Source organism: Epinephelus fuscoguttatus, linkage group LG12, assembly GCF_011397635.1.
Source record: "Epinephelus fuscoguttatus linkage group LG12, E.fuscoguttatus.final_Chr_v1".
Lineage (NCBI taxonomy): Eukaryota > Metazoa > Chordata > Actinopteri > Perciformes > Serranidae > Epinephelus > Epinephelus fuscoguttatus.
Window position 1 is genome coordinate 5,530,652 of NC_064763.1, and position 14,766 is coordinate 5,545,417.

Below are 14,766 nucleotides of genomic sequence, written 5' to 3' on the forward strand. Positions count from 1 at the left end.
CCGACCTCTGCAAGTGTTTGGACTTGGCTCTCACCCATCATCTCACATTTTGCCCTTGAGGTAGTGAGGCTTAACCCTGACAGCCTATGAAGAGGGTCGAGGAGAAAAGCTAGTGCCACTTTTCACTGGACTCTTTACATTTCCTCACTACACAAGGGAGGGGAGTTATGAAGAAGAACGCTGAGAGGCATGGAATCTAACTCTGCGTCCCCTGAGGGACCTTTAGGGCTTATTTAAGGTAGAGCTGTAGAGGAGCTGCTGGTGAGAAATCACGCTACTTTGGTGGTCAACACTTGTTTTATGGATTTGTTGTGTGAAAGTGCATCAAGCTCAAGGTTTCACAGGTTTGATTTCAGCTAATTAGGTGAAACAGTTGACTCTCATTATTACAGTGTGGCTTCCTACTGTAAGGCTGTACTTCATGCAGTGGAAAGAGAATGTAATGCAATTAGCAGAGCCAATAACAAATTGAAGCACAACAACTATCCATAATTGATTGTACATAATTTTCAGTGCACGTTTTCTATGCCAGACTGTGAGAAATATACCATCAGTCCTCTACTATAAGTCAGGTTTATGTGAATGAATGCAAGGTTCAAAACTCAAGCAATATATATTTATATATTCACAGGTACAGGCAAAAATAAACTACATGTGGGTGGGCAGGGAGTGACAACAAAAATATATTTGTTTTTCAGAATAAAAGAACTGAAAACGATGTGCAGTATACGTGTATTATTTTGACATCTAAATCACTATTATTAAACTGCAACTCCTTTTTTTTGAAAGCCAATGAAACAAGTTAAATCTTTGACCCTGACGTCATATTTATCACCGACGTGGAGGACTCCAGCAATGAAACTTTGCAGCCCATGAATGAGGTGGCAGCCTACACTGAGTTCAAGACAACCAAAGAGGACCCTTTTTGTGGTTTTATGGTGCATGCTAAAATGTTTCCTAACCTAGCAGTGATTGTGTGGAATGTTTTCGCCTTCCCCGCAGTCAGTAAAAGAGACGCCTCCTCCGCTGTATTTGTAATTCAAGAACAGAGAACCCAGCGTAATGTGAGTGGCTGTAGCCTGTGTGTGTTTCATCACGGCCGCAGGTCAGGTTGCAGGACTTTTATTAATGGGTGCAACTTTGACGTAGACATAACAACGGGTAACGGCTCAGTTCTGGTACTGAGCTGTACAGGTATGAACAGGTGTGGGTTTTCAAAAATGGACCTGTGCAGGACTTTGATGGCTCTAACTTCTTAGCTTTCACTCAAAGAGCATAAATAGTGGATACCAATAAAATAATTACAAAACAACCAAATTAAACTGTTTTAATCCAAATATCACATATTACTGGCTGTTACCAGATGACAATGACTATTTAGGTCATGGCATAACAGTAATGCTGTGATTTTATGTCAAACTTAAGTGAAACAGCAGTCCACCTCAGTAGTTATGATTTCTCATGGATTTTGTGCCTTTTTGTGTTGAGGTGAAACTCCCATGTGACAAATGGAACAAAGCCAATCAGGAAACACAAAAAAATCAAACACTACTCTACACAACCGCTTATTGTTCAGTTGCCAGGGTATATTCTACATCATGGTTCACAAACTTTTTACCTTCAAAGGACATTTTTTGTCATGGCAACCTGCCAACCCTCTAATAGAATATGCATACATGTACACAGAGGCTTATCGGTTTGAGCAATTTTCAATTTAATATTAGGTTGCTGGCATTATCAGAGATGAGAGGATGAGATTACGCATACATGATGTAAGAAACACGCAGCACCACAGTCAGTGTGGACAATAATAGATATCCCTCTTCCACCAGCAGCCAAAATCTGGCCGTTATGCCGTTAGCTGAGCAGGGTCCAGTGTGACTGTAGTTCTTTTGGTGGGTGTTGAGGGCTTTTCTTTGAGTTCTGTTTACTATTTCAAAATGTTATATAAACATAGTTAATGCAAATGTTACTAATATTTACATTAATATGGTGGAAATAACATTATTAAGAAATATGCAATAAAATCTTGCAGTACCCCGGCCCTCCTTATGGCACCCCAGTGTGCTGTGACACCTACTTTGGTACCCACTGTTCCATATCATCACCACTATTATAGATGTCATGCCCCTACACTATCTTTTGGCAATTTTCTTTTCCAATGTAGGGTGATTCCAGGGTGAGCCAATCAGAGGCAGAGTGAGGAGGATGTAAGTAGGGTGGGTCATGCCTTTACTGTCCTACAAATTCACCTCCCTGACATGCTGGTTGAGAAGTGAAGCATGTTAGGCCAAAGACTAAAAGTGCCCAATACCTACCTATCAGGGGCGATTGCTCTGAAATAACAAGGGAGGCTGAACTTCCCCTAAAATTTCATAGAAAGAAATAGTCAAATATGCACTATTGAATTTACATTGCATTAAACGTGTGCTAGGATACGTTTAACATCATGACTTTGATGTTCAAACGTCAGCTGTTTATCACCAGTTTTCAAACGCGACCTCCCCTGACATAGCCTACATTATCATGTCAGCACGGTGGACGTGTAGCCTCCAGGCATTCCTATGAGACAGCACTGAACAGGTTTTTTTCATGCAGCAAAGCGAGACAGTCATTGGATAAATGCGACGAAATCGTCACTTCCAAGGAGGCTCAGCTTCCCTGGTACCTAATGGAGCTACCTACCTACCTACCTACCTACCCACCAACCTACCTAGTTACCTACCTACCTGACTAGCTAGGACATTGCAATCGCCAGAAAATAAAAAGCTAAAACATTTTCCAATTTAATTTTACCCAGAATTAAGGCCAAACCAACCAAGGTTTTGTTTCAAACAACAAATTAAATTTAACTAGCAATAAAAGAAATTGACTAAAAACAAGAGTCAAGACCAGATACGCTCTCATGAATTTCACTCCTCTTCATCCCACAGTGGCCCTTGTCACATTTACATAAGATCTGTCTGGTAAAGGTCTATGCTTTCAACAAACGACCGCAATATCGTATGCGCAGTCAGTATCTCACTATTTATTGCCATCTCCCATTAAAATGGGAACATCTCTGCTGTGAGTGTTATTTTGCTTTATTAGATCCATTCTCAATACTACAAATGAGCTGGCTGTGTATATTCATGGTGTAATTACTTTCCCTTTCCAATTTGCCAGACACAACAGCTCTGTCCTGGAAATATAATGGGCTATTTTACATCAAACACAGCTAAAGTAATAACAGAATATTAGCTTACCTCTCAGCAGGAGCCCAATGAGATGGGGTCAACTTCAATGCAGGAGACAAAAGCTTCTGGCATTTTCTGTTCGCAATCAGTGTGGAAAACATAGCATTGTCTGATCTGTGTATGTGTGTGATAATTGCTCCCTGGAAGTGGATATGATGAAACAAGGGTTCAAAACATATCTGGCTGCCATCTCCCTTTCGACTTCAATCTTACAGATAGTATTTTTATTTTTGTATTTCACGTGGCTTTCCCATCACATTCTGAGAAAGCCTGCTGCAGATCCTGTGATAGGAAAACAGGTTTTGCATGTTTTAGATGGCCAGGCTTTAGGTGAACAAACTCTCTGCATGCTGCACATGCTTCACTAGTTGAAAAACTATGCACGTTAACTGATCAACACCTTTTCTCTCCCTCTTGCCCGTGGCATTTCATGTATTCTTACCGAAAATAAGGCATCTCAGGCAGGGCAACTAACTGTTAGGCTTGAATGGCTCCTGTCACACACCATAATAGCTTGTGTGAAAGGCCAGGGCTGCCTGTTAATACCAGGTGAGAGCAGGGATGGAGCCGGAGGAGCTTGTCTGTGGAGCACAGACAATTTTGCTCTGGCTCTCCAGCAGCTTCGCCAGAGTGTGTGTGTGTGTGTGTGTGTGTGTGTGTGTGTGTGTGTGTGTGTGTGTGTGTGTGTTGGAGGGAGGGCCGTAATTGCTGTCGCCACCCCTCCTCCCTAGAGCAGACTGGGAGAATTGGAAGAGTCATTTCATCTCGGAGGAAACGAACGGATGGGAGCTCTGTGGGGAGGGGAAGCAGAGGAGGCTAAATTACAGAGCAGCACAGTGTGGCAGCCGGTTGTGTACTCTGACCCTCTGTCCTGACACCACTTGGAGCCTGAGAAGAAGGCTATTTCGAAGAAGATGCACATCTTCTGCCAGAAACTACATGGGGTGGACACAATAACATGATATCCTGTGCAATATCATGCAATCCAATTCGACAGCCATGCAATAAATGTTACCTTTGTAGAGATTACGTTGTCAGGTGATAAGACAGAGACAATTTTGCCCCAATTTTCTTGTGTTCCAAATGCTGTTAAGATGTCCAACAGTTTAAAACAATGAAGCTATAACCTGTGGCTATAAACATGACCAGAGAGTAAAATCAACACCTCTCTTCACTGCCTCAACAAAAACTGGACTGTATGTGTTACAAAAGTGTTATTTGCTGCTGGGCTGCATGAGGGCTGGGATTAATATTACTGCACAAACCTTCACTGCTCTCTTCTGTTTAGATGTAAGTCTGTGATAGTGACATTCAAATAAAGATTTTTAGTCAGACATTCAGTAGCAACTGAAGTGGAAATATTCCTTTTAATTAGAAGGACAGCCTTTCTGAGGTGAACATGCACATAGGTTGGTTGTTTTAAGTGTAATAAACACTGCTTTTGTTTCTGTAATGAGAATAGCCTCCAAAATCAAAGACATGGTAATAAATTACATCATTTTGTCAATGGAAGAGTGCATTGTCTTCCTAAGGCCCAGACACACCAAACTGACATCATAAGCTACTTTTACACTGCTTCTTCAAGGCGGGAATTTCATGCCATTATTCCGCCTCACTGCTCTGTATAAAAGATACATTCACAGAATGGGGGGAACAGAGTTGTCTCGCCTTTAAGCCACCATCGGAAGTAGTAACAGCACCAAAATGAAGTCTGTCTAAAAGGGACAGCTGGCAGGACAGGATCAGGGACGATGATCAGCTCTGCACTCAGATAGACTGAAATGGGCTTGTTGGGCTTACAACTTAGCAACCTCAGACGCAACCCGCCGCGCTCTTGAAAGCTGGCGGGGCACAAAAGTATAGCCCCCAATCTCGGACTTCACATTTTCCAGGTGGTTAAGGACACGGCATATGTAGGGCCCTTTATGCATGTGAACCACATTTAAAACAAACTGGAAAAACAATGAGGTTGGGGAACTCCTTGCCCTCTGAGCAGAGGACAAGATCAGTCACAGTACATGATTGTTATTGTCATGATATGAGAGGAAGTAAGTCTTTGTACCAGTATGTATGTATTCGTCATCAAAAAAGGCAAACTGGAAAACTGAGAGGATGAATAGTTAGCCAGTTAGGACATTAACAACACAACCCGACGTTAAAAGAAGTAGCCTAAGGATATTTTCTGTTTCTCTTCTCTCAGAGTGATTTCGTTTGTCGACAGGCACTGCCATCTTCAACGCCGATTTAACATGCTGAATTAGCCAAAAACAGCTGACAGGAGCCGACCAGCGCCAGCGGTGCAGGACACACTGCAAAAAAAGTGAGCGACAGAAGCTCACCAACAGCCTGACACTGACCGGCAGCCAACTGTTGGCCTGGTGTCCCAAGGCCCTCACGTCCACTTCAGATCTTATAAAGGAGTGTGTTTACAGACTTTCAGAGGAAGCATTTCTATCCTTATGAGCACTGGTACATTAGTGATGACAATATTTCAACTCACAGAGCACTGCTGGTCAAGAAATTAGTGGTTTAAAAAAGCCATGGAAAGCTCATGCCATCTGTGTTAACATGGCCATTTCTGTTCCTAGATACAAACCCAAGTGAACAATTAAGAGAAATGGTAGAGTGAATACATTGCTGAAATGTATTCCAAGGTGCACTGAAGCTACTCTGGCTCAGAACCAAAGAAAACACATTCAGGATTACTTCCTGTCCTCATCATCTTGCAAACTCAAAAGACAGCCAAGTCATAAAATGCAAAATTGTGGTTAGACACTCAAAATAACCACTTTCATCACCCAATTCAGTCCCATTGTAACCGATTTCCATTATTGGCAACCCACTCAACTGTTGTCTTCAGAGAGAGATCCATAGAGCTCACGGTGAGCGTGCCAAATGTAATCCCCACTCATTACAAAATACAATCAGTATATGAAACCAGTTGAATGGTTAAACCCTGGTAGATAGACAAGAGGTTAATGTTGCCTTTGACACTCCAATCTGCCCTTTCTCATCATGATGCGTGGTGGCAAACAGACGAGGACGCCCCAGCCCAATCTGTCTTCATACAGTCATATCAGTTGGTAGATTTGCAGAGAGTGGTTAGGGGGGGAACAGAGGGCACGTCTCGCTTCAGAGCCCCGAAATTAATAGGGGGCCCCCTCATTACGGAGAAAAAGGAAAGACAAAGACAAAGAGGTCTCGGGGACGGAGTGGGACATAGAGAGGCGGATTCTTATATAATGGGAGAAGAGGAGAGAGTGTGAAGGAAAAGGGGAGAAATGAGATGATATTTGTGAAAGAGAACTCTAGCCTGAATGCAGCCCACTGGATCACTCATATTTCCTTGTGCTCATACTGTGGGACTGAATCCAAGCTGAGAGAAGCCAGCGAGAGAAACAGGAAATTAGCTGCCCCCTTAATAGCCTTGCTTTACCTTCTCCCCCTCAAATTTTTTTCCTCTTTTTTTTCTCCCTCCATCCCTCAGGGAGGTTGGGTAACAGCCAATCCCATTGAAAAGCAGATCAATAAAGAGATATATTGTCATCTCAGAGCGCCACCCTCTTAATCAATTAATCTATAATAGAATCCATTCACTGGAGCCTCTTAAAGGGCCCGTCCTCCCATTACCAGCTATGGGTCAGAAAAGGTGCAGACATATAGGGGTCTCATTACTAGTAATGAGGAGGGGACTGGGATAGGCTCAAATGCCTGGCCATAGATACAGGTGATACACATTTAATGGCACTGCTATGGAACAGTGCTCATGTTTTGACCAAGAATAGGTCAGCCTACTAAAATGTACTCCTAATGAGTTATTAACCATGCTCTGCTGCATCATCAGATTTAGGGACACACACATTAGACTGCAAGTGACTCTCAAACTGTGCAGGGTGTTCACTGCAATATGCTGGTGATGCTATCTTAATACACATTTCTGCTTCAAGCTTTGGCAATGGTGTTGCAGAGGCTATAACCACATAATAAACGTTCCATCATGGTCAGCCATGCGGGGATTGTGAAGGTACTTCAGAGATGACCATTTACTGTTGAACAAGCAGTGTTTGAGGTGTAAATCAGAGCTCAAGGTCAGTGCAACTAAAAAACAAGATTTTACGCATGTTATTGTGCACATTTACCAAATGAAGTCACAGAAAGCTAATCTTTGACATCAACAGCTGTGGGCACACATATTGGTGGGACTTTTCCCCCCTCAACATTATCAGCTCTAATTGTTACCATACAAAATTACCTCTTGAATACTCCCAACAATATCAGAGCTGCCATCACTGTTGTTCATACATGTTAAACGTGATTTATACTCAGGAAGGAAGTGTTTCTTGTAAGGGGTGTTGGCCATTTCTTCGTGGGCAGAATAATTTTATGTGGTGTTCTGAAGACAAAAGAAGCTTGTTCGCCTTCCAGCGACAAGACGACCATTGTTTTGGGAGACTTGAGGCTCTTTGGACCATGCAGTATCCATATTCCCTCTTTACACCACGAATTTACATGATACTTGCTTTGCTGATTTATGTTAAGGGTTCATTTGTCACATAACACTGCTCATTTCAGGCATTCTACATTCAATTAAGTAAATATTATAGATAGATAATGGTTAAAGGCAACAGGTTATGCTTGTTTTCAGGTTTGTACTTGCATTTTTAAGTGATTTAGTATCTCTTGAAGCCTCCTCTTCCGAAAAAGCCCAGCCAGCTCTGATTGGTCAGTGTTTCTGGGTCTTTCGTTTCTCTGTGTCTCTGCCAGGCCCCTAGGAAGTGCGTTAGGCTTTGAAGTCAAATTTTATAGTGACTAGGAATTGAAATTACAACTCCCAAGTCTGTCAGGTGATGCCCTTTGGCCTGAAAAGACTTTTCTCCATAGACTTATATTGGGAAAGTCTGGAAATAAGTGCTTACATATCTTTTGAGTGCCACAGCCCTTGTGAACTTGTTTCACTTATCGAGATTTAATCGATTCGGTCTGATAACATTTGGAAAATTTAGGAGAGCCACAAGATTGAATAATTTTATTCCCATTAGTAAAGTAGCTGACTCAGCCGGAGGAAGTCTCTCGTGAGCCTGCTCTATGGGCCCAATGATGCGGAAGCAACGCAGATCATACCACAGAAATAGAGCTTTTTTGGCTTCATGCACCACTGAGCAACTTTCATAGGAATGAATGTGGTCCTGTCGTCAATGTTGTATCCAGGTCTCTCAATACATTCATGGTCTCTGCAGCATCAGCACAGCCAAGGAATGACTATAACAAAAAACACGTTCCAGCAAGAATATGATCCGAAACTGGGAGAAACAGCAGCAACCAAGCTCACGTGTTTCCCTGACGTTAGCATTTAGCTACATGTCTCATCTTAAATCACTTTTGCAATCACTCAGTTTTTTGTGAGTTGTGTATTCAAATGACTTCTCATTTGGTCTCATTGGCAATTGAATTTGATTTCTGAGGAAATTATAGACTCTTAATATTGCTCTTTTTTTATGAAGCACTTAATCAACTCTGAATAGTGTGGAATAATGAAATTACTTGTAGTAGCAGCACAGGCTCAGCCAAAATAAATAAGCATTCCAGAGGTCAGGAATATATCATAGTCTCAATTCCATTAAAGTCATTAGTTTATTCATGAACAGAAGCCCAGGTGCCCAACGCATTATGAAGAGAACACACGTCTTTGCTGAAGACGATGATACACACATCTTGATCTTTGCTTGATTCATGCTAAATTTCAGCTGTCTCTATGGATCTGTGATAATTATTAATAATCTAATGTTAGAGCATTTTTATCAGCTGGTAAAGCTTTCAAACACAGATGTTCCTCTCACTGTTTCAGAACCAACTTAATCATACGAGAGCTAAGGACATGAAAACTCGCTGGCCACCTAAACCTCTCCAATGAATTAGACTCTATAGATCATAGAGGTGGTCTTTTCATAATGCTGCCAGGAAATGTTTTAATGCTGGCATTTCCCAGAAGCTGACTCCGAAGGCCTTTACAATACATTCAGATGAATGGCAAAAATCACCTCATAAAACCGAGCCTTTGTGTGTGTGGAGAGGGCATAATTTTATGATCTATGGCTCAGCTGCAAGTGTGCAACGCAGCACCAAACCCCACTGATGGGCTGTCATTGTAATTCAGTCCCTAATGTGGATAATTAGTCTAAATTCATGGAGTGCTTGATTCCACTGACAGCTACGCCAAATGTTTGACGAAGACACCATAGTAGCAGCATCAGTCACAGGCGAACGGAAATGCATTTAGTGGAGGGCCTCATCATGTTTTATTCAATCACAGAGCGATGCTCAATTAATCAGTTTCTGCAATTAAATTAAACATGTACATGCATAAAACATGAAAGAAATATCAGGGGTGTTTAAGCACTGCTTGGTTCTCAGTGCTCCTGTTAACCCAAAAAGAGAGTATTTATTCTGTGCCCTCTACAACAACCTCTGTGACTTTAGTGATGTGGAATTATTCCTTTTTCACCCAATGTCAGGAGTTGTGTGTGACAGAATGTGTAAAATCTCATCTTAGTATGCGCTCCTTGATGCATACCACCACCCAATGCATTTCTATAAATGTCAAGAGCTGTGTGTTTACTAGGTCTGTCTGACCCCTAATATTTATTCAGCTCAACAGCACTCTACCCAATCATTCCTTATTGCTTCATTGCAGAAGCGTGGCTCTTGCTGTGTCAAGTCTCATTGGATGCAGTTTGCCATATCTCCTGGCACATGTAATATTGCTTTTCGCTTTCCATCAAGTGTAGGCAAAGCCTGGGCTCAGATAAATAGTGACATTTTGCAGTAGTGTGTGGGGTTTGTTTGTATCTCTTAGTGCCTGAGTCATTTCCATCGCCTGATTTGTATACATAGCACCACAGTCGGCACGATCAAAGGTCTTTCACATGTAAGACAAATTTGCATTTGGATTCATACTACTGCCAACATAATTTATGCCTCTGTGGTTAGATAACAGCTTTGAGATAAATGTTGACATTTGCACCACATTGAATAGTGGGACTTCAATTAAATAAGGTTGTTTCTAAATAGATTTAATCCAAGTAACATCTGCAGGATTATTAAGAGCCTAAGGTGCCTTTCCCATTTCCTCATTCTAAATAGGATTATGTGTTGTGTTATGAAAGTAAGAAATATTAATATTCACATTCTAAATGATTCAAGATTAAAACAAAATGCTGCTGTAGCCTTTGATGATGAAAACAGTTGTCATATCATCCATGTCTCACCTCCTGAAGATGGAAAACATTTGCAGCATTTAAGAGATGTGAACGTCTAGCCCAGTATGACCTAGGTGATTATTCAACCCCAACTGACCATTAAACAGTTGTAAACATGTTGCTTAATTGAAATAAATAACTAACTAACTGAAGAAAGAAAGAAAGACAGAAAGAAAGACAGAAAGAAAGAAAGAAAGAAAGAAAGAAAGAAAGAAAGAAAGGAAAGAGCAATATAGACTACCTGATTAAAATGGAGGCTGAAAAACATAAGCTTGTATTTATGTTTGAAATGTTTGTGAATGTACAGCTATGAAGTTGTGCTCCAACCTAAACATTTTTTTAAATTAAGAGAGCACACAGTGCAACCGAATCTGATGAGTTAGCATACGTCAACCATCGTATTTTGAGTTTTAATTGTAGTCAGCATTTTGAGGTCTATCTTACAAAGTGAAGAAAAATCTTTCAGATGCCTAACCAGATTTGGTCGAGTGCGCTGGCCCTTTAAGAGAGTGGTGCTCGGATGAAGTCAGACAGAATGAACCGGGAGCAAACCGGAAGCTTGTTTTATGTGCCTTCAACATAATATCACAGTAAGCGACAACGTGTCACAATTGAAATAATATCAAATGTGGATTGAGTGGAGGACCACAGAATCACAAAAGAGAAATTCATTATATTAAAAAACTCGACAGTATGTAATCACCATAACACCAAATCAGTCTACAAATATCTAGTAAATCCATTGCTGCCTTTATGAAGTATTAGCTAATGAGTGTCTGGAAATATATGATAAACGTAAAGATCATTTACAATATAACTTAAAACTATGGAGAATTTGAAGGTATAAATGACGTGTATAACATCCTGGGTTGATGATATCGATATCTTGAAATACTACCACTGCTAGGCCCACTAGTAGTATCTAGTCGTAATTATAATGACAATAATATCATTAATTATTCATCTCATTCAACACATTTCACTAGGTCCATTCTTTTGCCGGCTCTGTGCAAACTGCCTGTTATGGAAATCAACTATCTGGGAAATTACACAACGTAGGCTACTTACCGCAGTTTATTCTCTAAATGTAGCCTACGTAAGGCGATACAACGCGATGGTAAATCCTAGTCTTATTTTGAAAGCAGGACCGGAAGCTACATATCCTGCTACGGGTTATCTGACTGAAGTGTTTTTCGGCTCCGGGACCGTGTTGTTTGTGATGAGGCTGTAGTAATTCAGTCCTAGTAGCGGAGCACAGGGAGGACAGCAGACAGAAAGAAGAAATGGAGCTGCGTGTGTAACAAAGTGGAGTTTTCCTGTCAGCGCAATGACTTCATGTACTTTGGGACTTATTCCGTGTAAGAGGAAGGCGTTATGAATCTTTTTCCTCTGTGACATTAATTTGAGAACGGGACTGACTGACCGGGCGCTGCTTGCCGCTCACAGCCGCCTCTCCTCTCATCACCTGCGGCTTGCCTTTCACGGACTCTCCGTGGGTTTACACGCAGACTTTTGGAGGAGTTGAAAAAGTTGCTGTGTTTCATGTTTGAACTTCAGATGTAATTCTGCAGCGGCTGAGATGCTGCCTGTGGAGTTTGATGCTGTTTTCATCCCATAGACTGGAAACCACTTTGGATCTATCACTGCTGCTGGACAGCCTGTCTCACAAACTGCTCTTCCTGAAGACTGTGACCAACCTTATCTACCTATGAAACATATGAGTGTATAATGGAGTACCGCCAGACTTTGGTTTCGCTACTGGTTTTATTTGCACTCAGAACTTTGGCATATGGTAAGTTTGAATTGGCATGGTTGGCTGCTTGTTTTTGGGTTATGTTTGCACAGATGGAGCTTATATGCTCCATATCAGTGGCTCCCAACTAGGTCTCACACTCCCCAGGGCTCTGAAGGGGGTCCCACATCAAAAATGACAGTTTTACTCCTGCAAAGTTAACATTTCATGCCTCCTTTCCTTGTACCAATTCATGGATCCTTGCCATGAACCTTTACATATATGTCAGTATTTGTGCAAAAGTGAGTAATCCTCTTGGATGATGTCATTTAAAAGGCCACTTAAACCAGCAGACACAAGAGCAGCCCATATGCAGCTTTACTGTGTGTCTTGCCCAAGGGACTTTGGATTCACACCAGCATCTGCTCCCCACTGAAAGCGGACTTTGCTGTGATTTGAGCCTGCTCATTTATCTCTATTATTAGGTCCATTAGATGAAGACATATCCTCTGCACAATGCAAGTGTGAAACAGAAACAGCATGATAGAGACAGTTTCCATTTACTGATGCAGAGTACTGTAAGTGAGCATGGCAGGGTTGAGAGTGCGATTTTCCCCTGTGGATAGCAGTGCTTAAAAATGCATTGTTTTTTCCCTTTTCTATAATGCGTTGGAGATAAAAGCTTTCGGCAGATGCTGCATGTAAAATGTTAAACTATTCATCTATTTCCATCTGATTGCACCCTTGTATTGTGTTGTGTAGATTTTGGATTCCAAGTTGCATTTAGCAGACAGATAATACATGCAGTGAGGATGGATAAAGATGTAGTTTGTAGTGCAAAGCTTAGTTTCCTTGGATTTAGCCTCCACTAAATCCCTAGATACACGTCCAAAGCAGCATATTGGCCTTTTTGTTTGTGTTTTTTTTTTATCACTCTATATTCAAAGATATGCTCACTCTAAAAATAATTAATGGGGTTTGTGGATAATGCTTAGAATCAAATAGTTTTTCAGCATAAAAAAGTATGTTTGTTAAGTTAAAGCCTTTTAATCATATCTTAAATTAAAAAAAAGACCACTAAACATTGCCACAACTTTTGGATAGGTTAAGTTGGTTCAATAAATTAAGCTTTTTGAGGTCAAATCAAATTGTGTTGATTGTACGAAACAATTTGGGTTTGTCAGATTATAAAGGGCGCATAGGACTTACTCAATAAGGAACAACTAATAAAGATGCATTCAAATTGCTACCCTTTTTTAAGTTTAACCAGTGGATTCTTTTTATAGTGACAGTGCCTTGAATTTAAGTTTCCCTCACACTAAGCTATGTGGAGAGAAAGCTGCCACTGCAGGCACACCATCAACCAGAGTACGACTCTCACTTGTAGACTGAGTCACCTCTGGGATGATGAAAACCTGCTTAATTGAGAGTGGATGCTGCATCCACAGATCCTCCATCAATCACAGATGAATGACTGGTAAATTGCTGCCAGTGGGCTACAGGCTCTTTGTCAACATACCTAAGTCTTTGTGTTCTGCACAGACACACCCCTGACTGTGATATACAAAAGCATTTTTTTTCAACAGGAGAGGGATGTTATAGTTTGTGACAGCGTGGTGTCTTTGGGCCTGGACCTACAGCTGAGGCTCCCTTTTACAAGGCTGTAAACATTGGCTATGAACCCAGAGCATATGAACTCAGCATCTGTGAAAGTGCTCCTTCAGTGACTCCAGATGCTCCTCTGGGACTACAAAGGCTGGATTAAAGCTTCTTATTTTCACTTTAGCAAAACACACAGTGACTTTTTAGAAAAAAGTCTGTACTGTTTTTAGACATGGGACCTTTTTACATTTCATTGAAATTTACATTTGAATAGGCATTTGTGTCACATTCTGACACTGTTATCCAAAGCGACTAAGATTAAAGGGAGAATAAGCTTCGGTTCAGCACCAGCATGGATATGTTAGGCAGATATATTTGACAAAATTAGCTTTATACAATATGATAAGAGGACCTTAAGAATCATCCTGGCTGCCTGTCTCTGTTTTCCTTTTCATATCTGAAGGGCCCTTCATGTGGAGCCAGAGTCACATTTCAGGGGCCGGGTCTTCAGACTGTTTGGCCAGTAAGGTGATACTGGAGTCTGCACTGTTATTGTCAGTCATCTCTGTCACCATCAGTCAACACAGTGGTCTCTGTCAGCTCTCCCCAAAGACTGTCAACGGGCCATGTGTTTGCCTTGCTCTCACTGAAGTGATTGGGAGGCAGGGCTCGAAGACAGCTGCCTTGTTGTCTCATGACTGTCCCCAAACAAACCACTAACCAGATCAAGTAGCCGGCACCAAACCTTGATACCCACACTGTAATTACAGTCTGAGCGTACAACTCCGTTTCCTTAAGCGAGGGAAGTGTGGTGGGCTGTAATGTGGCTGAAATAGCACAATTAACAAGACGTCTCATTGTTCACATTCCTTTCTTTCGTTCCTGGCAGTTGTGCGTTCTCACATGAGGCATATAAGACATGCTGTCATCCACAGTGACT

General features: G+C 41.4%; 1 protein-coding gene across 2 annotated transcripts in view; it reads left to right on the top strand.

The window, feature by feature from the left end:
• Window positions 1-11,707: 11,707 nt before the first annotated feature.
• The window catches only part of robo3 (roundabout, axon guidance receptor, homolog 3 (Drosophila)), a 120,266-nt gene continuing 117,207 nt past the window's right edge, over window positions 11,708-14,766 (top strand). For both annotated transcript variants that reach the window (XM_049591472.1, XM_049591473.1), the window contains exon 1: window positions 11,708-12,284. In XM_049591472.1, the coding sequence (XP_049447429.1) occupies window positions 12,221-12,284 (64 nt within the window). In that variant the 5' untranslated portion in view covers window positions 11,708-12,220. The remainder of the gene's footprint in view (window positions 12,285-14,766) is intronic.